This window comes from Panthera uncia, chromosome B1, assembly GCF_023721935.1.
Source record: "Panthera uncia isolate 11264 chromosome B1, Puncia_PCG_1.0, whole genome shotgun sequence".
NCBI lineage: Eukaryota > Metazoa > Chordata > Mammalia > Carnivora > Felidae > Panthera > Panthera uncia.
The window spans coordinates 162,709,178-162,735,823 of NC_064811.1; the positions used below are offsets into that span (position 1 = coordinate 162,709,178).

Below are 26,646 nucleotides of genomic sequence, written 5' to 3' on the forward strand. Positions count from 1 at the left end.
TGTAAATATTAATATATAATAGTAAATATAATATATTTAATATATAATATATATTTAATATATTTAAATATATATTACATGTGACTTTATATACATATTTTAAATATATATATATATATATATATATATATATATACACGCAAGTATATATATAGTATATATATAACGTGAGAAAATACATTTTTGTTGTTTAAGCCACAAAGTCTGTAGTATTCTGTTATGGCTGCCTTAGCAGTCATAACACAATAATATATGGTGATCAAATGAGGTTTATCTCATTTGAAGGGTTGGTTTAACATTTGAAAATCAGTGTAATTCACCAAAATTACAGCATAAGAAAGAAAAATCAGGGGCACCTGGATGGGTCAGTTTGTTAAGTGTCCGACTCTTGATTTCTGCTCAGGTCATGATCTCATGGTTTGTGAGACCAAGCTGGCATTGGGCTCTGTGCTGGCAGTGTGGAGCCTGCTTGGGATTCTTTCTCTCTCCTCTCTCTCTGCGCCTCCCCCTAGTCACGTGCACACACACTCTCTCTCAAAATAAACATTAAAAAAAAAAGAAAGAAAAATCACATGAATATCTCAATAGATGCAAAAAAACCATTTTGACAAAATTCAATACCCATTCATGATAAAAAGAAAATAAAACGTCTCAACAAACTAGGAATAGTAGGGAACTTTCTCAACCTGATAGAAATCACCTACCAAAAACTTACAGATAACATCATACCTAATAGGGAAAAAGTAAATGCTTTCTCCCTAAGATCAGAAACTAAGCAAGAATTCTTATTCATTCGATTTAATATTGTACTAAAGTTCCAGATCAGTGCAATAAAGCAAAGGGTAAAACTATCTTCATTCACAAATGACATGATCGGCTATGTTGAACATAATAAGGAATTTATTTAAAAACTAGTAAAGGGGTGCCTAGGTGGCTTAGTTGGTTAAGCTGCCTTGGCTCAGGTCATGATCTCATGAGCTCATGGTACCATATATAAAAATTAAGTCATAAGAATTTATGATAAGAATTTAAACAAAAAGAATTAAAACCATAAAACCTCTAGAAGCAAACATAGGGGAAATCTTTGTGACATTATGTTGGTCAAAGATTTCTTGGGACACAAAAAACACAAATCATAAGAGAAAAAAAGTGGTAGAGTAGACTTCATTTAAATTAAAAACTTCTGTTCTTCAAAGAAACTTAAGAAATTGAAAAGGTAAGACAAATATGGGGAGAAAATATTTACAGAATACATATCTGATACAGAACTTGTATCCAGGATATAAAATAATTCTTACAATTCAACAATTAGAAGACAAAAAGAATCTATTTAAAAAAAAATGGGCAAACGTTTTTAAACAGCCACTTCTGAAAGAAGACATAGAAATTGGAAATAAGCACATAAAAGGAGGCTCCATACCATTCATCATTAACAATTCCCAGTCGAACTACAGTTATATACCACTATGCACACAAAAAGCCAAAATTAAAAAAAAATTGACAATATGTTGGCAACATGTTGGCAAGAATGTAGAATACTGGGTCTCTCATACCTTGCAGATGGAAATGCAAAATAATATGGCCAATTTGGAGAACTATTTCATGAATTTTTGAAAAAATAAGGTTAAAAATACATAAACCACATGAGCAGTGATCCCACATCTGGGTGTTTATCCAAGAATATACATACACACACAAAAAAACCCTTGAACATATATATTCATACATTTTCCTTATAATAGCCAAAAACTAGAGTGTCCATCAACTTGTAGAGAAACAAATTATGTATCCATGCAATGGAACACTACTGAACAATAAAGAGGAATAAATTACACGTTCATATAAAAACATGCATGGGGGGGGGGTGCCTGGCTGGCTCAGTTGGTAGACCATGTGACTCTTGATCTCAGGGTCCTGAGTTCAAGCCACATGCTGGTCATGGAGCCTACTTAAAAAATAAAAAAAGAAAAACATACATGAATCTTAAAAGCATTATGCTATGTGAAAGAAGACAGATAACAAAAATTTCATATTGTATGATTCCATTTATATGGAATTCTAGAAGGGCAAAACAGAAAAGCAGGTCAGTAGCTGCTAGGATCCAGGGTTTGGAGGGAGGGATTAACTACAAAGGAGCATGGAACTTTTTTGGGGGAGGGAGGGGAAAAATATCTTGATTTTATCAGTGATTTACACAACTGTATACATTTGCCAGAGCTCACTGAATTGTATACTTAACAATTCTGATCACCAGTTCCAACATGTGTGTGTTTTCCCCCTGTACCACCAAGCAATTCTCCCACACCAGTTGGGTATTCTACAATTCAACTGAGTTGTGACCCTATTTACCTGGAGACAGCATCAGATCCCACATGTTAAGGGCTCAGTCCTTAAAGGGACTAATGGCAAGACTCTCCTCTCCCCTTCAGAAATCAGAAGTTCAGGTTGCCACTTCGGCTTCTGAACAACCTGCTATAGACTGAAGGTTGCCATGGCCTCCTCCTCAGGTTCAATTAATTTGCTAGAACATAACTTGGAGAAACAGTTTACTAACTAGATTACCAGTTTATTATTAAAAGATGTAACTCAGTAACAGCTAGATGGAAGAGATGCAAAGGGCAAAGTATGAGGAAAGGGCATGAAGCCTCCATGTCCTGAGTGAGCCACTTCTCTCAGAATCTCTAAGTGTTCACCAACCTGGAAACTCTGAACCTGTGCTGCTTTTTGGTTTTTATGGAGGCTCCATTACATGGATACTATTGATTAAATCATTGGTTCTGGGCAACAATTCAACCTTCAGCCCCTCTCCTGGCCTCATTAACAAAACAAAAAACATTTTAATGCTCTGGCACTTGGGAAATTCTGAAGGTCTTAGGAGCCTCTGTGCCAGGAAAGAGGACAATCTTATAAATCACGGTATCATAACACTTAAAATTGGTGAGCTTTACTGTATGTAAATTGTACCTCAATAAAGCTGATACTGAAGGGAAAAGATTCTTTTCTCCAGGGTTTCTGACTGGATTTATATAAATCAATAGACCAAAATAGCTGCTCTCATAGATCTTAGAGGTGAAATGACTCAAAAAGAGCCACTCTGCCAGAATTCAGCCTCAGGAACTTGTCATCTCTTGCAAGTAATTCAGCAGTTGTGTCTAGAATGAGAATCTTTACTGGGAAATAGATAACTGATAGATCTCTCTTCTTTCAGAAACAAATTTACAGAAATTTTCAAATGTAAGAGTTCATAATGCATATATTTTGTGATAAGAGTTCTATTCAAAGTCCTCCTACCTATTTTGTTGATAGTGCTTACCAACAATACTCTCTGTAGTCACTGAAATCAAAGAATTCTTAAACAACATGTTACTCTTTCTCAAAACAAGGAGAGAGAATTGTTTCATTCATTTATGCATTCAGTGAACATTTGTTGAGCACCTCCTCTGTGCTAGGCAATAGGCTGAGAGAAAAAGTGAATGAATGAATGAATGAATGAATAAATAAATAAGGTGTGGTCTTTACCCTCTGGAGATTGCTGTCTGCTCTAAGTTTCTTGGGGTCACAATTCAGAGCATTGAGCTTTCAGGGATTTGTCATTGTCACTAAAGACTTGCTAGAAAGACTGAGGATCATGAAAATAAAGAATGTTTAAAAAAAAATTTTTTTTAACGTTATTCATTTTGAGAGACAGAGACAGAGGGCAAGCAGGGGTGGGACAGAGAGAGAGGGAGACACAGAATCATAAACAGGCTCCAGACTCTGAGGTGTCAGCATAGAGCACGATGTGGGGCTTGAACTCACCAGCCGTGAGGTCATGACTTGAGCCGAAGTCAGATACTTAACTGACTGAGCCACCCAGGTGCCCCAAGAATGTTTTTAATTGAAAGTTCTTTAAATCCCCAAATGCTGAAGTTTTTCAAGAGGGAAGGCCAATCTTTCCCATTCATAAAAAAGGAAATGGGGGCCCAAGGACAAGAAGCTTCCATCCCATGGTTAGACGATGAGTGAGCGAAGACTCTCTTCTTGTTCAACAGTCTGGAGGCCCCTGGGATCATCTTCATTGTGATCATTCCTCTCATTACTCACTGTGGAGCAGCCTGTTACTATGTTATGCTTTCTTCTTGGAGAAATGCCAGGTTACTTTTACAATTTGAACACACATACCATTAGTAATTTCCATAGGTCATTTCTACTCTGTAAAAAATATTATAAGTGGAATGCTTATTTCAGCAAAGAAATGTTTTCTATGGAATCTTCCTTCAACACAAATACTGCTTTTAAAACAATTCCTTTCCATTTGTTGAATAATTCTGAAAAAAGTGATTTGTTTTTTGAGGGAAATAGTGACTTTTCCACAAATATTTTCAGCAATTATTTTGATAGTTAAGTATTTTCTGGTGAAGTAGGAGGGAGCAGATAGGTTTTCAAGTGTGAAATAGAAAAGCGGCTGTAGCAGTGTAAAGATTTGGTTTTTGTTTTTAATTGTTTTTAATGGTTGAGTTGGTGTGTAGTATTGCACTAAAAAGCTTTATCTTCTCATAAAAATAAGACAGTATAATCATATGGTATTCTTGACCCATACTTTCATTTGTCATTTATTCAGTGCCTCCTATGAGCCAAACCCTGTATGAGGCAGTGCTGTCAACAAAACTCTTATGAAGATGGCAATATTCTGTCTGCATTGCCTAAATATAGTAGTCATTAGCCACATTTCAAATGTGGCTAAAAACTGAATTTTAATCAGCTTTAAATTTCATTTAAATTTAAATCGCTACATGTAGCTAGTAGTTATCAAATTGGGCAAGATATGTATGAGGAGTAATTAATACGAAGTGTCTCAATATGCACAATGTAGTTGTGGTGTATTTGGAAAGATGTAGATGTAGGATTTTTTCCCAGTGATTTCTGTCCACAAGGGTACCAAATCTTTCAGAATCATCACTTGCAATGAATCTACAATTAAAGTGAGTAAGTCTGTATTCAAAGGTCCAATGCATCCTATGCATACTTAAATGTCCACGTAAATATATGTGCACGCATATTTACAGTGAGAAAACAAAATGCTAGGATTCTTTCAAGCTAAGAAATTTAAGAGGATGGTAGAATAGGACTCTTAGGTTCAATTGCTCATTGACAATTGTCAATGCAATAGATATCGAAGGTATCAAAGCGAATATGAGACAGACCTCTACCCCATGCACAGTTTTTTAATGTTTTATTTATTTTGAGAGAGAGAGACTGTCTGTGTGAGCAGGGGAGGGGCAGAGAGAGGGAGGGAGACACAGAATCTGAAGCAGGCTCCAGGCTCCGAGCTGTCAGCACAGAGCCCGACAAGGGGCTTGAACTCAAGAGTTGTGAGATCATGACCTGAGCCGAAGTTGGACGCTAAACTGACTGAGCCACCCAGGCGCCCCAAAATACACACGCTGTGAGCAGAGTCTGAACTTGTACTGGGAGACCCCATTGGATTTCGAGTCCAATGCCTTAACCCCTCAGCCATCACAGCCACCTCACGCACAAATTTTTATGGAAATGGTCCTGAGACCCTATTCCACAATTGGGGTCCTATAGTCAGATCAAAGTTATAAAAACAAGCAAGATTATGAAAAGAGTAGGGAGCCTGGCTCTACTCCCCACTAGGGGGAGGTGGGAGGTGCTACTCTCTAATTCTAAGCCAGTGAAGGGACTTCCAGGGGCCCTTGGGCCTTGGAGATATTTGATACTGTTCCCTGTAGTTGGAAAATACTGAGGATGGTGGACTAACTCATGTCCCAAACAGCTAATGGAGACTGCTGCTTCCCAGGAAACTCAGTGTGGGAGTGAGTCGACCATGCTTTGGGGCAGGGCCAGAGATCTCTTGCTGTGTGGTTGGGTTAGCCTGCACTTCCGGAATTAGTAAACTCAGGGATATGTGTTTCCTGTGGACCAGATGTGAATCACTTGCAAGACCCTTGGCCTTGGATTGACCTTCTTGGGGTCTATACAACAGGGTGGGCTGGAGAGAGACTTCAGTGGGAACAGGTGTCCTGCTGGGTACCTAGGGTTGAATATCAGGAACAGGGGACCTCTCCCACCCTCTTTCCCACTGCATACTTCCAGCTAAGAAGAGAAAATTTAATGCTAGGTCAATTTTTTTTAAGCCACTTCCCTTTATTTGGATACCTTCTAGAGGTTACAAGAGGAAACCTAGTCTTCGTGACATAAAACTGTAACACAAACATACCGTAAGCACCATGCAGCTGGCCACGTGGACTTCTACCTCCAGGTAGACCTGGCAAGGGTTGAAGGTACAGGTGAAGCACCTCTTGCTTGCAAGACCTTACACACCGTGGTTTTTAGATCTTCCTCTCCCTTCGCCAGAGGAGGGCGCCTTTCCTTCCAGGCCCTGCCTCTCTGCTGCACACGACCTGAGGCAAGAGGAAAAAAAAGCACAGGTCTTTGGCACTTTCGACTGAAAACGTAGTTTTTCGTTTGCTACCCCCCTGCAGGCACATTCGATGTGGGATAGTCCCGAGACTAGACTGCGGGGTGGATGTGAACCCCTGGTCCTCCGAGGCTGGACCCTCCTGAGGGGGAATGGACCTTAAATGGGGAGGCGGGTGGGCAGGTCCCCGGGACTCTAGCAGTGGTAGTCGCCCTAGGAGCTCCTTCAGAGGCAAACATACCCCAATACAGATCTGAGAGGCCTCTGCCCGGCGTCCCCGCCGCCCCGGACGCTGGGGGGGGGGGGCGGGCGTTGGAGATGGGGGTGGGGGTGCTAAGCGCTTGTCTTGGCCGGCGCGCGGCCCTGAGCTCTTCTCGGGCCGGAGACACACGGCGCCCAACTCGCAGTTCCTTCACGCGGCTCTTCCAGAGAGGAAACACCCTCGAAAGCGCCTCTCACTTTCCTCAGGGTAGGAAAACTGTCGGAGAAGAAGACAAAGCAACAGGCAGGGTTCCGCTCTCCAGCTGGAGGCCGGAGGGCGAGCTCAGGGCACCGAGCTCCGGCTGAAGGCCTGGGGCACCGCCCCCTATCCGCCCCTGGGGCACCGCCCCCTCCACCTCCCCTTCCACCCCCTCCCACTCTCTAGAAGTTACCTCTTCCCGCTTTCCCGCCCCATCTCCGCCCCCGGGCGCCTACCCCGCCCACCGTCCGCCTGCCCAAGCCTTCGCGCGGACGCCTCGGGGGGCCTCGGGGGGCCTCAGGGGCGGGCGGGCGGACGGCCTCCGCAGCCTCCGCCAGGGTGCGCACCGCCTCCGCCACCGCCACCGCGGGGCTGCTTGCTCGCCTCCACTCGGCTGTCCCGGGAGCCCAACAAAGAGCGCGCGGCGCCGGCCGCCAGCCCTCAGTCGCGCCCTAGGCTCCCTCGGAGCGCCCGGTGGCCCGGCGACAGTTTCGGCGCAGGCGATGGAAGATGGAAGGAAGAAATGCCGCGGTGAGGCTCGAGAACCGCCGGGGGCTGAAGGGCGTGTAGGCTCGAGCGCGGTGCTCACTCAGACGGGGGTTTGCTTTGCTTTGGCGCTCCTCAGTGCCTCAGGGTTCCTGGGCCACTTGTGTTTGTGCCTTGATGTCAGGTTCTGGTAACAGTTTTCCTTTTTGCTCTTTCTTTGTGTGTGTTAGGAGCCCAGAAGGGTCAGCTTTGTGGTGTTAACGTTGAGGTGTTTTAATTCAACCCTCCGCTTTGAAAACCTGACTTGGGAGAAAAGCCTGAGTACTCATACTTGCTTAATGATCAAAAGAAGGGAAGCATTAAAGAGGACTTGCGGTGCCAATTTTTACTCTGCCCAAGTCAGCTCTTGTATTTAGGGGCTATCATGTTTCTCTGTCAGGGAAAATAAAAGCCAAAAAAACAAAAAACGAAAACAACAAAAATACCCCCAAAACAAATTTGCATTGAACGAGCAAACGGGAAGATTATTTGGTATAATATTCTCAGTATCTTTTAAAGACGTTTCATTCTGTTTTACATGCATTTAACTTTTATCTGCTGTTTCAGCTGTGAGTTATAGCAAATTATGTTCTGAGATTAAAAAAAAAAAAAAAAAAGGTTAACACTTAGAGAACCTGGGTTTAGAATGTTGTCACTGACCTAAATAATAAATGTTTAGTTTTACCGTTCCCCTTGATGTTAAACACTCAGTAGACAGAAGAAGTAAAGGGAATTAGTTTTATTTTATAGAAACTGATTTGCTTGACAGTTGGATCCAGGGTTTCCACTCCAGAGTAACTCTTCTTCAGTGGGTCGAGGTGTTGGTGTGGGGATAAGGCAGATCTTGAAAATTACACGGAGTGGGATTCTGAGAACAAATGCTTCAATTTATTAACTATAATTGAATATATATAAAGGATTTTGAAAAGCCCAATAGCCAGGTAAGCAAGAGAGAATTTCTGCTGTCAAGGAGCTGCTTTCTAGTAGGAGAGACTTCTGCATAGGTTACGATGGGGGAATCCAGAGGAAGGAGAGCTTCTGACCTAGGGGCTTGGAAGTCCTTTGAGGAGCTAGTGGTTCAGCTGCACCTTGAAAGGGGGGAAGGATTTGGCTGGCTTTTTGTGTGTGGGGGAAAGGATGTTCTCTGCTGGAGGAAGAGAAATGCACTTTCTACCCTATTGCAAGAAATGCTTTACCATCCTTTCTTTTCTTAGACTATTTACAAATCAAGAGACGTTTCTTCAAAAAAGTCATTAAATTCCTCTTCAGTTGAAAATGCAGCATGCTCAGCAGAACCAGCAAAACAATACAGATAAATTAATACCTTCCCAACCAGTTTTTAGTGGCTTGATGTATGTCTTTAGAACAACTTTCGTATATCCATTCACAGATCATATCACCAATATATGATTTGTCTTGTGAGATATTTCATTAACGATGCTTTTTATACTGAAAGGAGCCAAGAGGTACCATGGAAAGCACTTGGGCTAGTAGTTAGGACGCCTGGCTTGTAGGTTTTGTTACCGACTGAGTTTTTGCTGTTGTCTTGGGCAAATCGTTTAACCTCTGTAGCTAAAATTTCTTCTTTTGTAGGTTGAGAGAATTGGGTAGATGCTTCCTCAGAGCCATCTAGCACTAGCATTTTATGGTATAATGCATAAACATGTACATGCATTACTAATTCAGTGATGTACTCTTCACATTCTATCTCTTAATTTGTGTTTGTGAATGGATTGTCACTTTTATCCTGGCCATTGAATGTGGGAGAGTGATTAAAGCTGCAAAGCTAAAATACCCTTATTTTAAGGTAAAGTTCCACAGTTGAATGTTACAAGCATAAGAAGCTTGATTTGCAAATCTGAATTTGTGTTGGCTTCAAAAAATGTTTTGTTGACACTCTTCACTTCATTTGTGAACAAAGAGTAGTACATACTTTACTATGTAAAGAAAATTGAACCTTAAGAGGATAGTAAATCTTGGGAATTTGGAAATAAAAATAAAGTAAGACAGAAAATCTGCTCATTGAAAAAGGAAAATTCAGAGATGCTTTCTATAAATGACTATTCACTTTTTAAAAAGTTGGTGTTTATATATTTGTTTGTTCATCCTGATGGAAATGTGAGTGGGATGTAGTCTGGCATTATATTAAAAAACATGTCGAAGGCATTACTGCTTTTAGAGGTGATTTTTTTTTTCCTTTAGAAATTCTGGAGTCATCTGTCCTGCCTTATTCATAAATGGACACACCATTGTGGTAATGGGTTAATTTCAGTCATGGTTAAGCTGAGGCAAAAACTATGTGAACATTAAACTGTGTATGTGCTCCAGATTGGTTTGTTTCAGGTTTACCTGAGGTATGTTGTCATATGGCAATTATGAAAAGAACAGTTCTTTGGGCTTGGGTTAGGAGGTGAGTAATGGATGGTGATCTTTCCCAGTTTTTAGAAATGAATTCAGATATGGTTGACGTTTAGGCTGTCTGTGAAAAATAATCTGGCGATCAGTAGGTGACCAAAGTTCACTTACCTCAGGACGTGAGTCAGGCTCACAGAAGGCTGGGGATCTAGTTTAGTTTCAAATCAACATTTAGGGATTCTTCCTCTGTAGTCTGGGCTAAACACGGAAGTCCCTACTTGCCTTTGTTAAGAGTGGAGATGATTTATCTTGAATACTGCCTTTTAGTTCTTTCTGAGTTCTTTCACAGTTAAACCAGCTTAACCTTACTTTAGAAGAGTACAGGATCCAGGTGAATATTTCCAGAGCATTTGTTCAGAGTGTCCCTGTCTGGACCGTTTGTGCAGTTTGTGATATTGTATGCAGATTCAGAGGTTTGCTGGAAAGAATTTTAGTGGTGGCATTTTTTAGAGTGTCCCTTTGTACTTTTCCTGTGTTTCGGAGTTACAAAGACATTTTTCACATGCTGCAAATTAGTTTTAGTGCAGTGGCTACAGTGGCGATGTCAATCACTGTTGCAGTTTACAGTGGAGAAAATGGATAATTTGCAGCATATAGTTAACAAGTTATTCTTACATCCAGATCACCAGATTTCTGTGCCTCATTTGAAAATAAGGTGTAACTCATAACAATAATGAATCTTTGCTTATGCTATCTTTTTTATATAAAAATAGCACATGTCCCTGCAGACCTTGTTTTTCACTGTTCCCAGAAGGTCAACAAACTGGGGCCCTAGTCGGCAGGGACTTTGTTGACAATCCAGGGCACAGACATGGTGAAGCTTTTCTCTTGGGGACACTTCTGGTGTGAGGGAGTCACTAGCTCCTCTCCTCTTCTTCCATGTGAGTGCCTGGCCTAGGCCAGGGCCCGCCACTCATTTCTTGGGGCTTGCTTGACTTCAAACAGCCATCTAGTATGAAGCTCCCTTTTCTTTGGCCACAAACCATTGATATGAGTCAGAATAATTGTTCATGTTGATGGATATTTTCAAGTTTATTCTTGGAGTTAGGGATTTAGGGTAAGTGGAAAAGTGAGCATTTTGATCCGAGCCTGGGGCTCTTTTCTTACAGAGTATTTTCCTGTGGGTTGTCCAAGCAGCAGCATTTTCTTTGAAGTTTCACCCTAAGTCCTAACTTCTGGAAAAATGCTTATTTTAAGCATTAAAAAAATTTTTTTTGATGTTTATTTTTGCGAGAGCGATGGGGCACGTAAGCAAGCATTCAAGCAGGTGGGGGAGGGGCAAAGAGAGAGGGAAACACAGAACCTGAAGTAGCCTCCAGGCTCTGAGCTGTCAGCACAGAGCCCAACACCAGGCTGGAACTCATGGACTATATGAGATCATGACCTGAGCCGAAGTCAGTCTCTTAATGGACTGAGACACCCAGGCGCCCCTTATTTTAAGCATTTTAGAAACCTCACTTAAGTTTTCAGGAGATGCATTGTTACCATCATAGCTAATACTGATTGAGATCTTACTGTGTACTTTCACAGATTACCTCCTCTAGTCCCCATGACAACCCCATGAGGTCAGTACTATTATCATTATCTCCATTCTGAAGTCTGGAGAGGTTAAGTAACACAGCTAATAAGTGGCAGAATGAGGTTTAAATTTGGCAGCCCAATTTTCTTAACTACTATTCTGCTTTTATGTCCTCAAAGTTAGCATTGTGTGTTGTAGAAACTGAACTTTTTGGTTGTCATATTTGGATTCTGTGGGTCTTAGAATCTGAAATTGGATGACTAATAAACAACCATTATTTTATATATGTGTTGCCTTAAATAGTAGGACCAGGATTGTTGTTTGGCTCAAGAGATGGAAATTGTGTAATTTTCTTTCAAAAACACCTGTAGTGTCTAAAGGGTTCACTAACTGGATCATGTAAGGAGTTCATATAGTTATAAGCAATTTATTGAAATTCAAAACAAAGCAGACCAACAATTTAAAATTGAACTTTCACCTATTTTAACTTATAATTATGTCACCTCATAGAAGTGATCTAGGCTTTTTTTTTTTTTTTTTTTTTTTTTTAAATAACTGTGGGTATTGACACACAGAAGGCTAATTTTTTCTTCTTGTGAGCTGGGACTTAGGTTGCTGAGAAAAGGTCCTGAAACAATGAAGCGGAGAATGGGGAATGAGCTGAGGGCATTAATAAAAAGATCAGGCGGCAGCTGCTCCCCTTTCTTTTGCCTTCTGTTCCCAGACTTTTGCTAAGAAAAAGTGAATTATAGAAATGGAGCAGCTTGGTTCTTTCTATGGCTATTTGGTCTGTGGACAAGGCAAGTAGAAAAATGTGAATAGAAGAAGTTATAGCTTGTTTTGTTTGGGCTTCAGAAGATTATTGGTTAAGGGCCTGTGGAGTTGCTTTTCTCTGTATATGAACACTTATACCCTTTTCTGAATTTTGATTTTCAGCAATCCTTTCCAAGAAGTTATTTGATAGGCACAGTATAGATGGACTCATAGGACATTGAGGAAAGGGGACATCTAGGTGTAAAGTGAGTGGCACAGACAGTGCAGTTTAATGATTGCTGCCTTTGTGGTTAATAATAGTTTCTAACAAAATTATATTGGGAAAACACTGAGAAATAGCAGCAGGTCATGAGATCTTTCATAGCATCTCCTCTGATCTTTCCTTCATCTCTCTAAACGCTGCAGTCAACCTGCAAGTGTTTGAAGAAGCACTTGGGTCTTTCCTTGGGTCTGAAACTATTCATTGGAATATCAGTTTGCTTTGGGCAGATGTTTACATTTATCAGCTTCATTTCTGGTGGCTCCAAAGGGTCCATGAGGTGTCTGCTGATGCTTATGTCTCCCTATAAAAACCTCCTGTGTAGGAAAAAAAAATCTCATTGCTTTCCATGAACTAATATCTGTAAGTAATAAATTAAGGCAGAAACTAAAGTACAGACATTAATATGCTGTTCATTCATTCAGCAAATGTTAAGTACTTATCATGTGCTAAGGTCTCTGTTAGGCTCCAAAAACCCTCGTGCACTGACCACTAAGAAAACCTGCCAGGAACATTCAGAGGCATTTGGGTACTTCTGAGAGTCAAACCTCACAATCTGTGAGTACTGGTACTGTGCCTAAGAACTCTGAACTTAAAAACTTTCATAGAATCAGTGAAGTTTCTGTCTTGCAGTATTGTTAAACAGTACTTTCTGCTATGATGGAAATATTCTGTATCCGTGCTGTCCAGTATGGGAGTCAGTAACTGCATGTAGCTACTGAGAGCAGTTGGAATGTGGCTAATGAGATTTAGAAATTGGATTTTAAATTTTATTTATTTAGGTAAATTTAAATAGCCTCATGTGACAAGTGGCTAATATATTGGGTAACATAGCTCTAGAGCAAAAACGCATTAATAGATGGCATTGGCTGTCCTACGCAGTCATTTCTCACTTGACCATCTGGTTGCTTATGATGTGTTTACTGATTAGGCCTTGCTAAGTTTTTAGTTTTGCACACAGTTACTCCATCATGTCAGATAAGTACAGAAGCAGTGAGCGTGTATGGAAGCATGGGATTTTAACGGAAATGAAAGTGAAGGTAAAATCATTAAATGTGCTGAGAAGGAAGGAAAAAAATATATATTTGACAATAGGAACTATTCTGGAAAAAAAATAAATTGTGTAATAGGTAGCATGCAGTTGACAATACTCAGCAAGATGGAGGAAAACCTTTGATAAAATGGAAAAACTTGAGTGTCTGGCTGAGAGTCCACTATGATATTAATGAGTTGTTTGAGAACTTACAGAGATGGTGAGAATGCTACAGTTGACCTTTTCTGTTGCAAGCTGTGGGTAGTTCCATAGTTTCCAATCCCCTTTGATCTGCTTTTCATCACAGAGAGTATCCAGGTGGGTAGTGGTTGATATCCAAGTGGCTAAGGTCTTTCCTGGGCCCCCTGCAAAGCTGTGTTGGAGAGTCAATAGATTTTCAGTGCAGTTGAAACTAAGATGTCTGAATAGTATAAATATTGACAAGGAATGTGCCTGGTTTTATTTATTTATTTATTTAAAATTTTTTTTAGTTTTAGAAAGAGAGAGAGCATGTCATATAGGGGAGAGGGGTGGAGAGGGAGAGAGAGAGAATCTCAAGCAGGCTCCACGCTCAGGGCAGAGCCCAATGCAGGGCTCAATCCCACCACCCTGGGACCCTGACCTGAGCGAAAGTCAAGAGTTTCATGCTCAACTGACTGAGCCACCCAGGTGCCCCAAGGAATGGGCTTGGTTTTAAAACTACACATTAGTAGAGGTGCTTCTGCACCATGGTTAGAGATAGAGAAAACACTAAGACTGTGGAATGGTGAAAAAAAAGCTTACTCTTTTTCCCCAAATACCTTGTAGTGACAAGTCTGGGAGGTGGACTTGTTTGCAGGCTTGAGTGGAATTTGTGTGAAATCATGAGAGAATTCTCATGGTTAGGTCTCTGCTGGAATACATTCTAGTTTTTGAGTTTTGTAGCTTGTGGTGAAAATACAGTGATTATCACCACCTACTGTGCAAAATGTGGGGATAGGAAATGGAGAAGGAATCTATATATGTTACATGCCAGATTCTATATGAAGGATGTGTGTGTGTGTGTGTGTGTGTGTGTGTGAATTTATATATTATATTTTCTTTATAATACTGTAAGATAGGTGGTATGCCCATTTTTAGAGGATGAAATTGAAGCTCATGAAGGTTTAAATGGGATTCTTTTTTATAAACAAATTGTTGCAATAAAATTTACATACCAAAGTTTTAAATGGGATTCTTTTTGAAAACAAATTGATTGACATACAATTTACATACCACACAACTCATCCAAGTAGACAGTCTACTTTCTGTCTCTATCGATTTGCCCATTCTGCACAATATATGGCCTTTTGTGACAGTCTCCTTTTTAGCACAATGTTTTTAGTGCTCATCCACGTTATAGCATGTATCAGTATTTCATTCCTTTTTATGCTGGATAATATTCAGTTGAATATACAGGGTACATTTCATTTGTTCATTCATCAGATAGTGGGTTGTTTCCATTTTTTAACTATTGGGAATAATACTGCTTTGAACATGCACATACAAGTTTTTGTGGAGACACAGTGTTTTCATTTCTCTTGGGTATATACATAGGAATGCAATTGCTGTGACATATTGTAACTCTATGTTTAACATGGAGGAATTGCCAAACTGTTTTTCACAGGGTCTGCACTATTTTACATTTCCATCAGCAATGTGTGAGAGTTCCCATTTCTCTATATCCTTATCGACACTTGTTATTTTCTGTGTTTTTGATTTTAACTATCTTAGTGGGTATGCAGTGTTATTTCATTGTGGTTTTCCCTAATGTAGTTGAGCATCTTTTCATGTGCTTGTTGGCCATTTGTAAATTGTTGGAGAGATGTCTGTTTAGATCCTTTGCTCTTTGTAAAATTGGGTTGTCTTTTAAAATTATGTATTTGTCTTTTTATTATTAAATTATAATTTTTTTGTATATTATGGATACAAGTTTCTTGTCAGATATATGCTTTGCAAATATCTTCTTCCATTCTGTGGGTGGTCTTTTCACTTTCTTGTCTTATCCTTTGAAGCCTCTGAGGTTCTTTATCTTAAGCAAAGTGTGGGAGGGCTTAGCACACTTAACATACTTACCACGGTTAGTCAATAAAATGACTTGTAAAATGGCTTGTGTAATGAATGTCATTCTTGTTGTTTGTTTCTGGTTGGAGAACAAGGTGGATTTACCCTTTGCTTAAACTACTCAGGATTGCAAAGCTTTCATGTGTGCTGAAAGCAAAATTTGGAAGTAGACTTTGCTGTACTGAAAATAGTGCTTTCCTCCTGGATTAGAGAACTGCTTAAAAGGAAAAAGAGACTTTACCTAAAAGAGCCCTCTTTTGAGGTCCTGTAATTTTATGATCTAAATAGTGTTTCCTATATTTGTCTGTTGCAGGAATTACCTGGTTTTAGATTTCCAGGGCTGATTAAAGGTTCTGGTTCAGTAGTTCTGAAGTGGCACTTTTCATCAACACCTCACATGATTAGAATCAGGAATGCTTCAGAAACTGATCTAAACAGGTGATAATAATGACCTTTTAGTGGTTGCTAGAACTTAATTAGACCTCTTTAGTGGGTGTGGCCACGAGGTGACAAACATCCCTCAGTGAGGGTGATTACAAAGAGCAGATCCAGCCGGTCTGGCTACCTTGCTTAGGGAAGCTACTGATCTTGATCCAACACAACCCACAACACACACACATTCAACCTCAAAATTCTCTTCCCCTCCCCTCGAGTATAGTAGAGATGGTTCCACTATAAAAATTTAAACCAGATTCACAAACATTTTCAGGTCATCCTCTTGAGAGTGTTACTCTCTCCTTTTCCTACTCTTTAAGATGTGTTCATAATTTTCTTACCATTGTTGAGTCCCTGGAGGCCTTTCATAACCACACAGGTTCCCATGTAACTGGATGGTAGGTTATACTTTACTGGTCGGAGGGTGGAATTATTCTCATTCTAAAAGTCACACAGCTATTGAGTAGTAAAACATCTTTTTTGTACCCTATATTGTTAGTGCCTGTAGTGCATGGGCACTGTGGATGCTGAGAGGAAAATTCTCCTACTATGTGTAGTGCAGAGTAGTCAGTCAGTAAATAAATGTTTGTTCAATGGATGAGTTGAAGACTACAGTCTATTTAATAGCTAAGTTCAGGAACCCTTCCAAAAATGTATGGACACAGTAGGTGCTCTGACCTGTAGCCTTGTGTTCCGGTGGAACAAAATTTCCAGAGTCAGCAGATTTCTGAGCTTAACGTTTTTTGCTGTTGGCTTCATTGTGGGGTTTTGTTTCATCTCCTGTTTTAGGGAGGTGGAATTTCCCCCTACTTTGTAAACAGTGTTCATGGTTTGCTTTTATAGCTCCAGGTATGTGACTTTCATTATAGCTTTCTTGCAAATGACAACCTAGACCACAAAAGATAAGAGTAATGTGTCACTGAATTTCCTCACACAGGTCTTTCCCTTATGGCAGAGGCATCTGATAGAAGTAGATAAAGATATGAGCTGTGTTTGTTTGGTGTGATGTAACGGTTTCAGAGACCTGTTTCATTTATTCTTTTAATTGTATCATTTTTCATTCTTGATTCCCTTCTTCCTACCTTTGTGTGGTTTGCATGTCAGTTGATTGTCTATTATGTTGATTGGTTCTGTTTGGGGGAAAAAACTATTAAACACAGCATAATCTAAAATAAGCTTAGGTAAAGATATATTTATGTTAAGATATTTATATATTTCAATTTAATTTTATTTATATAGAACAGTATTTGTATATTTCAAAGAACTTGATAGGCTTAGAGCAATCAAAGACAAAATTTAATTTATTTATTATTTTTTATTTTTTTATGAAATTTATTGTCAAATTGGTTTCAATACAACACCCAGTGCTCATCCCAACAGGTGCCCTCCTCAGTGCCCATCACCCACTTCCCCCTCTCCCCCATCTCCCATCAACGCTCAAGTTTGTTCTCAGTATTTAAGAGTCTCTTATGGTTTGCCTCCTTCCCTCTCTGTAACTTCCCCCCCCTTTCCCTCCCCCCGGTCTTCTGTTGAGTTTCTCGAATCCACATACGAGTGAAAACATATGGTATCTTTCTCTGTCTGACTTATTTCACTTAGCATAACACTCTCCAGTTCCATCCATGTTGCTACAAAATGGCCAGATTTCATTCTTTCTCATTGCCAAGTAGTAATCCATTGTGTATATAAACCACATCTTCTTTATCCATTTGTCAGTTGATGGACATTTAGGCTCTTTCCATAATATGGCTGTTGTTGAAAGTGCTGCTATAAACATTGGGGTACAAATGCCCCTATGTGTCAGCACTCTGTATCCCTTGGGTAAATTCCTAGCAGTGCTATTGCTGAGTCATAGGGTAGATTTATTTTTAATTTTTTTGAGGAACCTTCATACTGTTTTCCAGAGTGGCTGCACCAGTTTGCATTCCCACCGACAGTGCAAGAGGGTTCCCGTTTCTCCACATCCTTGCCAGCATCTATAGTCTCCTGATTTGTTCATTTTAGCCACTCTGACCAGTGTGAGGTGGTATCTGAGTGTGGTTTTGATTTGTATTTCCCTGATGAGGAATGACGTTGAGCATCTTTTCATGTGCCAGTTGGCCATCTGGATGTCTTCTTTAGAAAAGTGTCCATTCATGTCTTCTGCCCATTTCTTCACTGGATTATTTGTTTTTCAGGTGTGGAGTTTGGTGATGTCTTTATATATTTTGGATACTAGCCCTTTGTCTGATATGTCATTTGCAAATATCTTTTCCCATTCTGTTGGTTGCCTTTTAGTTTTGTTGATTGTTTCCTTTGCAGTGCAGAAGGTTTTTATCATGACGAGGTCCCAATAGTTCATTTTTGCTTTTAATTCCCTGGCCTTTGGAGACGTGTCAAGTAAGAAATTGCTGTGGCTGAGGTCAGAGAGGTTTTTTTCCTGCTTTCTCCTCTAGGGTTTTGATGGTTTCCTGTCTCACATTCAGGTCCTTTATCCATTTTGAGTTTATTTTTGTGTATGGTGTAAGAAAGTGGTCTAGTTTCATTCTTCTGCATGTTGCTGTCCATTTCTCCCAGCACCATTTGTTAAAGAGACTGTCTTTTTTCCATTGGATACTCTTTCCTGCTTTGTCAAAGATTAGTTGGCCATACATTTGTGGGTCCAATTCTGGAGTCTCTATTATATTCCATTGGTCTATGTGTCTGTTTTTGTGCCAATACCATGCTGTCTTGATGACTACAGCTTTGTAGTAGAGGCTAAAGTCTGGGATTGTGATGCCTCCTGCTTTGGTTTTCTTCTTCAATATTACTTTTAAAAGCCAAAATTTTAGAAGCACTATTGAAATAAATATATCTGTGATTATGTAGTCAGTGAGAAAAATGTTTTAATTTATAATATTATCTATCAAGAAGGTTCACAGGGGAGTTAAAGGATAATGGTAATTTCTTGGCATATTTGTATCATGAATCTGAATATATGACAAATATTTTATAAATTTTACTTTGTTTCTATATAGTAAAAACAATTTAAAACAAACCACTGTTGGTAGGATTCTCTTATGGTCATTCAATGTATTGTTTCTAAAACATTCCATTTAGCTTTCATGGAAATAATTCTTTCTTATATACCCATATGTAATTGTTTTACATAATATTTAATTGAATTACACAATTTCAGTAGCAAGTGTAACCAGCATAAGTCTGTTTGGGAGCAAACACAGTTGATTCTTTGTAACCATCTTCTCAAAGGTAGGAGGAGAATTTCATGAGCTTGCCACAATCTGTGATTACTAGCTGTGAGCACCAAGTAATAATGGGCATCAGCTAGGATGTTTTATAGGGTGAAATTCATCCTGGAGTTGGCTAATTGCAGATTGGTTAAGAGCTTCTGCTGTGTACATGACTTCCTAGACATAACTTCAGAAACAAGCAAACATATATAAGAATAAATATTATAAGGTAGAGAAATTAAGACACTATTTTTTTAAAAGTCAATTTGGGTTTTATTTGCCTTCTGTATGAAGTCACTTCATTCCTGCTTAATTTATTTGTGCATCTAAATGTTTTTTTGAAATTATTTTGCTTTCCTTTTAACTTGGAAGATAATTTAAGTTCTTTTAAAATGTGGTTTGTGAAAAGATGACCTACCCATGTCTATCTATTGAGTGAATGCATTACTAAAGTATAAAAAAAATCCTAAATTCTTTGTCTTATATTTAAGTTCAGAGGGTTACTGGAAACAGGTTGTACCCAGATTTTATATATTATTAAAACATTAAGTGCTTTGTACTTTGTGTCATAATTTCTCTATCTTTTTTAGAAGTCATAGCCCATTATACTGGCCTGGCGACTTCACCTGCTTCAGGGAAGGTGCACTTATTGAGACTATCTTTTCATTGTGCTCTGGTGAAGCATGATCTAGGATCTCGAGAAATCCTAGCACCTTTGGAGTGTTTTAGAGTATCTCTCAGTTTAGAGAACTATTATTTTTACAATTAGTCAGTTTTTTGGGGTGTCTGGGTGACTCAGTCAATTAAGTGTCCAATTCTTGGTTTTGCCTCAGGTCCTGATCTCACGGTTTGTGAGATTGAGCCTTGCATCAGGCTCTGTGTTGACAGTGCGGAGCCTGCTTGGGATTCTCTCTCTCCCTCTTTCTCTGCCTCTTTTCTTCTCATGTATTTTCTCTTTCTCAACAAAAAAAACAAAAAACAAAAACAAACCTTAAAATAAAAACCAATTACTCAAGTTTTTTATAAGGCTAACTTAATTATCAAATTGGAGCAGCTTTGTTTTTCCACAATATCTGAATGTGGATATACATAATGGTGCTGTATTAAAATCTAGCCCTTTGCAAAGGTTGTAAAGTATGCTATCATAGATCGTATATAGGTCTGTATCAGTGTCATCTTTCATTCACTCATATATTTATTAAACAAATATTTATTGAGTGCTTCCTATGCACCAGGCATTATTTTAGATACTGGGGATACAATGATCAACAGAATACATAAAAAATTCTTACTTTTTTTGCATTTCTTTTTTAATTTTTAAATTTTTAATTTTTTATTTTATGTTTAGAGAGAGAGAGTGTGCGTGTGTGTAAATTGGGGAAGGGCAGAGTGAGAGGGAAAGAGAGAATCTTAAGCAGGCTCCACGCCCAGTGCAGAGCCTGACCCAGTACAGGAGCCCAAGCCTGAGGTCAATACCTGAGCTGAAATCAAGAGTTAGATGCTTAACTGACTGAACCACCCAGTCGCCCCCAAAATTCTTACTTTTGCAGGGTGTGACAGACTGTGTGCATGTGTGTGAATTACTATGAGGAAAACTAAAACAGAGGAAGGAGAAGAGGAATGAGGGGGAGTTACAACTATAAATAGGGTCATCAAGGATGACCGCACGCAGGTGACTTGTTATAAAGGGCGTGAGGAAGGAAAAAGAGTCTTGGGGAAAGAGTACTTCAGAAAGAGTGGACAGCAAGTGCTAAGTCCTGAGGCTGAGGCATGTTTCCCGCTATCCAGAAACTATCAGACCAATGTGACTAGAGTAGAGTGAGCAAGAAGGAGAACAGACACTAGTTCCTGTGAGGCCTCTGGTCTTGTAGGCTATTGCAAGGGCTTGGTCTTCTACTTAGAGTGTGCAAAGAAGCCAGGGAGAGTTTCAGATAAAGATGTGACATGATCTGGCTTATGTTTTAAGAGGACATGTTGCTACTCATGCTCTCATGAGACTAAACTTAGTGAGGAAGGGCAGAAATAAGGATACCAATTAGGAGGCTATTGTGATAACCTAGATGAAGGATGGTAACTAGAGTGGTTATGTTTTGAAGGTGGAGTGGAAAAGATGTCTTGAGTGACAGAATGTGAGATGTGAGTGAGAGAAGGCAGTGGTGAATTGCAGGGTTATTTATTGACTTGTGTAGCTTGAAGGCTAGAGTTGTATTAAGTATAGGGAGACACTCATTTGGGGGGAAAGATCAGGAGTGCAGTTTTGGAAAGCCCAGCTGGCAGTTGGATATACTACTCTGGGTTTCAGGGCAGAGGTTCTGGACTGGAGGTAGACACTTGGGAGTTGTCAGAGTATAGAGACTGGATGAAATCCACAAGTGAGTGTAGATAGAGAAGAAATGAGGTTCAGGACCCTGGGCTACTTCCACACTGAGGTTGTGAGATGAGATGGAACCAGTAAAGGAGAATGAGAAAAAGCAGCTAATGAGGAGAGTGTGGTGTCTCATGAGCCAAGTGAAGAACCTGTGTGAAGGGCAGCGAATCAAATACTTCCAACATGAGGGTCCAGAATTGACTGAGGAAGTTAGCAATGGGGATGTCACTGGTGAGTTTGACAATAGCAATTTTACTGGAGTCATAGGGACCAAAAATTGGTGAGGATTCAAGAGAGAGCAGGAGTAGAGAAATGGAAACATAAAATGTGGACAAATATCTTAACAATTTTTGCTACAAAGGGAAGGTGAGAAATAGAGCTGAATGGAAAAGTGAGGTCAAGAGAGGTTTTAAAATGGGGAAAATAGCAGTATGTTTGCTGGTATAGGAAAGAGGAAAAAAAAAGGAATGAGCTTTCATGTAGTAGCATAATTCTCATCCAGAAGAATGTTTGTTTTGTTTGAAACAGCTAAAATCATTTAGTTTACTATTGTAAACACTAATTCTTGTTAATGCAGTTTGTATTTTCAACATAAAAAGTTCTTTCTTGTCATATCCATCAAACATCAAATTTTCTCTCCTGAGCCCTTAAATAAATGATGTCTTGATACGGATAGTTTCTGTTCATCTTATTCGACCTAATGTAGTCCTTAGTTCTACACCAGTATACATGGGCCTGAGGTACACTCAATTCACACTTTCTTCAGTAGCTGATGACTTTTTATATTTTTAAAGACTTTATGTTTTAAGAGCAATTTTAAGTTCACAGCATAATTGAGAAGAAGGTACAGAGATTTCCCATTTATCCCCTGCCATTCATAGCACCCCCCATTATCAATATTGCCCATTGAGGGGGACATTTGTTTTAATTGATGAACCCACACTGACACATCATAATCACCCAAAGTCTATACTTACAGTAGGTGTTCACTCTTGGTTTTCTGCATTCTGTGGGTTGGGACAAATGTATAATAATATGTATCCTTCATTATCATATCAGACAGAATATTTTCACTGCCCTAAAAAGCCCTCTGTACCCTGCCTATTCATCCTTCCCCACTGTTACAGCTCCTGGCAACTGATCTTTTTATTGTCTCTATAGTTTTGCATTTTCCAGAATGTCATACAATTAGAATCATGAAGTGTGTAGCCTTTTCACTTAGTAATATGACTTAAGCTTCCTCCATGTTTTTTCATGGCTTGATAACTTGTTTTTAGTGCTGAATAATATCTCATTGTCTAGATATACCACAATTTATCTGTTCACCTACCAAAGGATGTCTTGTTTACTTGCAAGTTTTGGCAATTATGAATAAAGCAGATGAAAACATTTGTATGTAGGCTTTTGTGTGGATCTAATTCCTTTGGGTAAATACCAAGGAGCATGATTGCTCGTTCTTATGGTAAGAGTATGTTTAGTTTTGTAAGAAAATGCCAAATTGTCCTCCCAAGTGGCTGTACCATTTTGCATTCCCACCAGCAATGAATGAGAGTTCAGAGATACTACTTCTGAGCTTATTTTTTTTTTCCCCTTAGGTTTTGCTTCTGTTGTCTTCCTACTTTCTCTTATTTCAGTATTGAATCCTCTCTAGCAGGAACTTTTTGACTCTCAGAACATACTGCATTTCAGTATCTTCTGCCTTCCAACCTTTGCATTTTTATTGATCTCTGCATAAAGGCTACTGGCTTCTAGGTATTTGTTTAGTAATTAGGTAGCTGAAGAGACTCTAGGCACATTTCATTTGCATGAATGGCCCGATTTTTGGGTCTTAATTTAAATCCCAAGGCACCACATACTGATGAAAACTTCTCAGATGGCTCTAGAATTGAAGAGGTACTTATCAAAGATAATTTTTTTGTTTTTTTGGTTGAGAAAGAGTTTGAAGTTAATTATATATAAACTCTGAAAATCACTTAAGTTTTGCATTTAGTTTCTGCTATAATTTAGATCATATATCTTGTCCTGATTTTAATTTTCATGAGGCCTATTTTTTAAGATCAGCTATATCAGTGCTGTCTAATGGAAATATAATGCAAGTTTTATATATAATTCTAAATTAAAACTTTTTCTGGTAACTGCCTTAAGCAAGTAAAAAGAAACAAGTGAAATTAATTTAAATAATGTGTTTTTACTTAACATATCATCTAAAATATTGTCATTTCAATATGTAATTGTTACAAAAATTATTGAGATGATTTATATCCTTTTTTCATCCTCAGTCTTAGAAATTTGTTGTGTATTTTATATTCATAGCATATCTGACATAACTAACCATATAACTTTAACAATAATGTGTTGATATTCACAAAGAATAGTGAAATAAAGATACAAACAGAACTGCACTTATTCTACCTCCAACTACTCTGCCTATAGATGTGCTCTGTCTAATGTGGCAGTCACTTAGGGCCATTTGACACCTGAAATATGTCAGATATGCTATGAATACAAAATACACAGCAAATTTCTAAGACTGAGGATGAAAAAAAGAATGCAAATTATTTCAGTAATTTTTATGACAATTACATATTGAAATGACAGTATTTTAGATGATATGTTAACTATTGGTTAATTAATGTAGGATGGATTTTTTTACATTAATTTAAAAATCTACCCTAAAAACAAATAGGTGATTGTATGGAAAACAGATAATTATAAATATGCAGAAAAACCACTAAGGTGTGATTGATTTTAGCAGTGGCTAGCAGTGGCTAGCATAAGTTAAAAATGGCTGACACAATAATAAGTTTTAGCAAAATTATTTAAAATAATTTGCTTCTTCAGATAACTTCTGAGTAAGTAGTTATAACAGCAACATCGTTAAGAGTTTTAAAAGATGAGAAGCACCGTCCCAAACATACTCACATCCATTTTCATTTGATCCCACAACCCCCCCCCCCCCCCCCCAATAAGGTAGATAGGTACCATCATGACTCATGTTTTTACAGATGGGGAACCTAAGGCCAGAGAGGTTTAGTAATTTGCTCCAGGTTACACAGTGGGTAAATTGAGGATTCAGGATTTGAACTATAGACAGTCTGATTCCAGAGCTTACTTTCTTAAAGTCTGAACCTAAGGGGAAAAAAAATAAGCTGAGAAGTAGTACCTCTGAACTCTCATTCATTGTTGGTGGGAATGCAAAATGGTACAGCCACATGGGAGGACAATTTGAAGATGCATCTTTAAATTATATGATTGAGGAGTAAAGAGTAGAGATTACTTGCTTTGTGAAATGAATATGTTCTAGAAATTTGAGCACAAATTAACTCTAAATAAATCACATTCTGTTTGCCATTAATTTGTCTTAATTTGAGGGTTGCTTTATCTTGATTTCTGACTGATCTTCAGTTAAAACGGAGCCTTAACACTTTGTTCTGTCATCAACAGTTGATATTCATCAACTCTGACTTGGGGGAAAAACAGCTAATAATATGTAAGGTAAACCTTTAGTGTAAGAGAGAACTAGAGTTTGCAGCTTGATTGGGGAGATAAGGTTCCAATACTGATGAAATATTAAAACTTATTAAGAGAAATCCAGTAACAGCAGCAACAACCATTTATTGAGTGGTTACTATATGCTAAGCATTGTGCTAATAAGACTTTGCACGTATTATCTTAATCATTAAAATGATGCTGTAATGAATGTCTTTCTCTTCCTCAGTAAGTTACATAAGTGCCAAAAGCAGTACTACTGCAGTTCGAAACAATTAGATTCTGTGAGAATTACTGTATTTGATTCTGGGGATCATATTTTAAGACAGACACTAACAATGAAAAGGCAGTTAGGTAGCTGAGTGGTAGGTGAGTGATCAGAAAATAATGTGATGTTAGGAGAGGTTGTAGAAACTGTAATCTTTAACCTAAGGAAAGAAGACTTAGTGGATAGTTAGTTGTCTTTAAGTATTTGGGACAATGAATGTGATCTGAAGAGAAACATGACTATGGGAAAGGAATACACTTTTCTGTCTTTCTGCAAAGAATACAGAAGAGAAATGAACAAAATAACAGATTTTTATTTCTGAATAAGAAAGAACTTTCTCAAGGAATGGCTTGAAAACTAAACCAACTTTCTGTTCAGATGTGTTTGGATACAGACTAGGTCCTTACCTGGATATTTTAAATTGAATGCTTATATTTGGAAGATTTGGACTATAGGAATTGACCATTGGATGAGTTGTCCAGTTCTTCAAATGAAAGACCCTTCAAAGTTCTTTCCATTCTTGGGAGTTTGTGATTTTGTCATAAATTATGTTCTAAAATCAGATACTTTTGTAATATAAATAATTATCTCGGTGTGTATATTAAATTGGAGATTGTGATTTAATAAGAATGTCAGAGCTAAGAAGGATGAAATCTTGTAGTCTCCCCTCATTTTGCAAATGGGGAAACAGAGAAAGTTAGAGAAAATAAAGCTGTAGTTGGACAAATAGGTATTGACTTCAGTTCCAATGCTTTTTTTTTGGTTACCATTACTAATATAGGTAGACTAAATCACTTACAGCACATTTTTAAAGGTCCCTTTTAATCTTATCCAGAGCTAACAGAATGAAGCAACTGTCAGTTCATTTTTTTAATTAAAATAATTTAAAAAAATTTTTTATTTATCTTGGGGGGGGAGAGCGTGTGTGCACGAGCGGGGGAGGGGAAGAGAGAGAGAGGGAGACACAGAATCTGAAGCAGGCTCCAGGCTCCGAGCTGTCAGCACAGAGCCCTATGTGGGGCTCAAACTCACAAGCTGTGAGACCATGACCCAAGCTAAAGTTGGACGCTCAGCTGACTGAGCCACCCAGGTGCTCCTAGTTCATTTTGTTCTAAGCAGACACATCTGAGTCCATTTTGTTGTCGTTATCCGAACTTGGAGCTCAGTGATTTTCCTAAAAACAAATTTCTGTTTCTTCATGGTGTTTTATTTCCTTGAAGATATATGTATGTTCACACTGAATGCAGAAGAAAGGTACAGTGGCTCTGAGAATGTGTTGTTCATTCAACAAATATTTATTGAAGGTCTCTTGTGTGCTTTTCCAAGCACAACTGTACTGTCGTAGGCTTTTACTCTGAGATGGGAAACATCAAATTGTTTTCAGTAGAG

General features: G+C 38.7%; 1 protein-coding gene and 1 long non-coding RNA gene across 9 annotated transcripts in view; one reads left to right on the top strand and one right to left on the bottom strand.

Moving 5' to 3' along the window:
• The window catches only part of LOC125923858 (uncharacterized), a 56,856-nt gene extending 49,858 nt beyond the window's left edge, over positions 1 to 6,998 (bottom strand). Inside the window, exons 1-2 of the long non-coding RNA XR_007458174.1 lie at positions 6,663 to 6,998; positions 6,221 to 6,404 (exon numbers count right to left, since the gene is read on the bottom strand). This is a non-coding gene — a long non-coding RNA (uncharacterized LOC125923858). The remainder of the gene's footprint in view (positions 1 to 6,220; positions 6,405 to 6,662) is intronic.
• The window catches only part of PSD3 (pleckstrin and Sec7 domain containing 3), a 796,552-nt gene that overhangs the window by 199,799 nt on the left and 570,107 nt on the right, over positions 1 to 26,646 (top strand). The window contains exon 1 of one of the 8 annotated variants that reach the window (XM_049632454.1): positions 7,303 to 7,412. The exons of the other annotated variants lie outside the window; for them this stretch is intronic. Within the exon in view, the coding sequence (XP_049488411.1) occupies positions 7,392 to 7,412 (21 nt within the window). The 5' untranslated portion in view covers positions 7,303 to 7,391. Of the gene's footprint in view, positions 1 to 7,302; positions 7,413 to 26,646 lie in introns of those variants that run through there. 8 annotated transcript variants of the gene reach the window in all.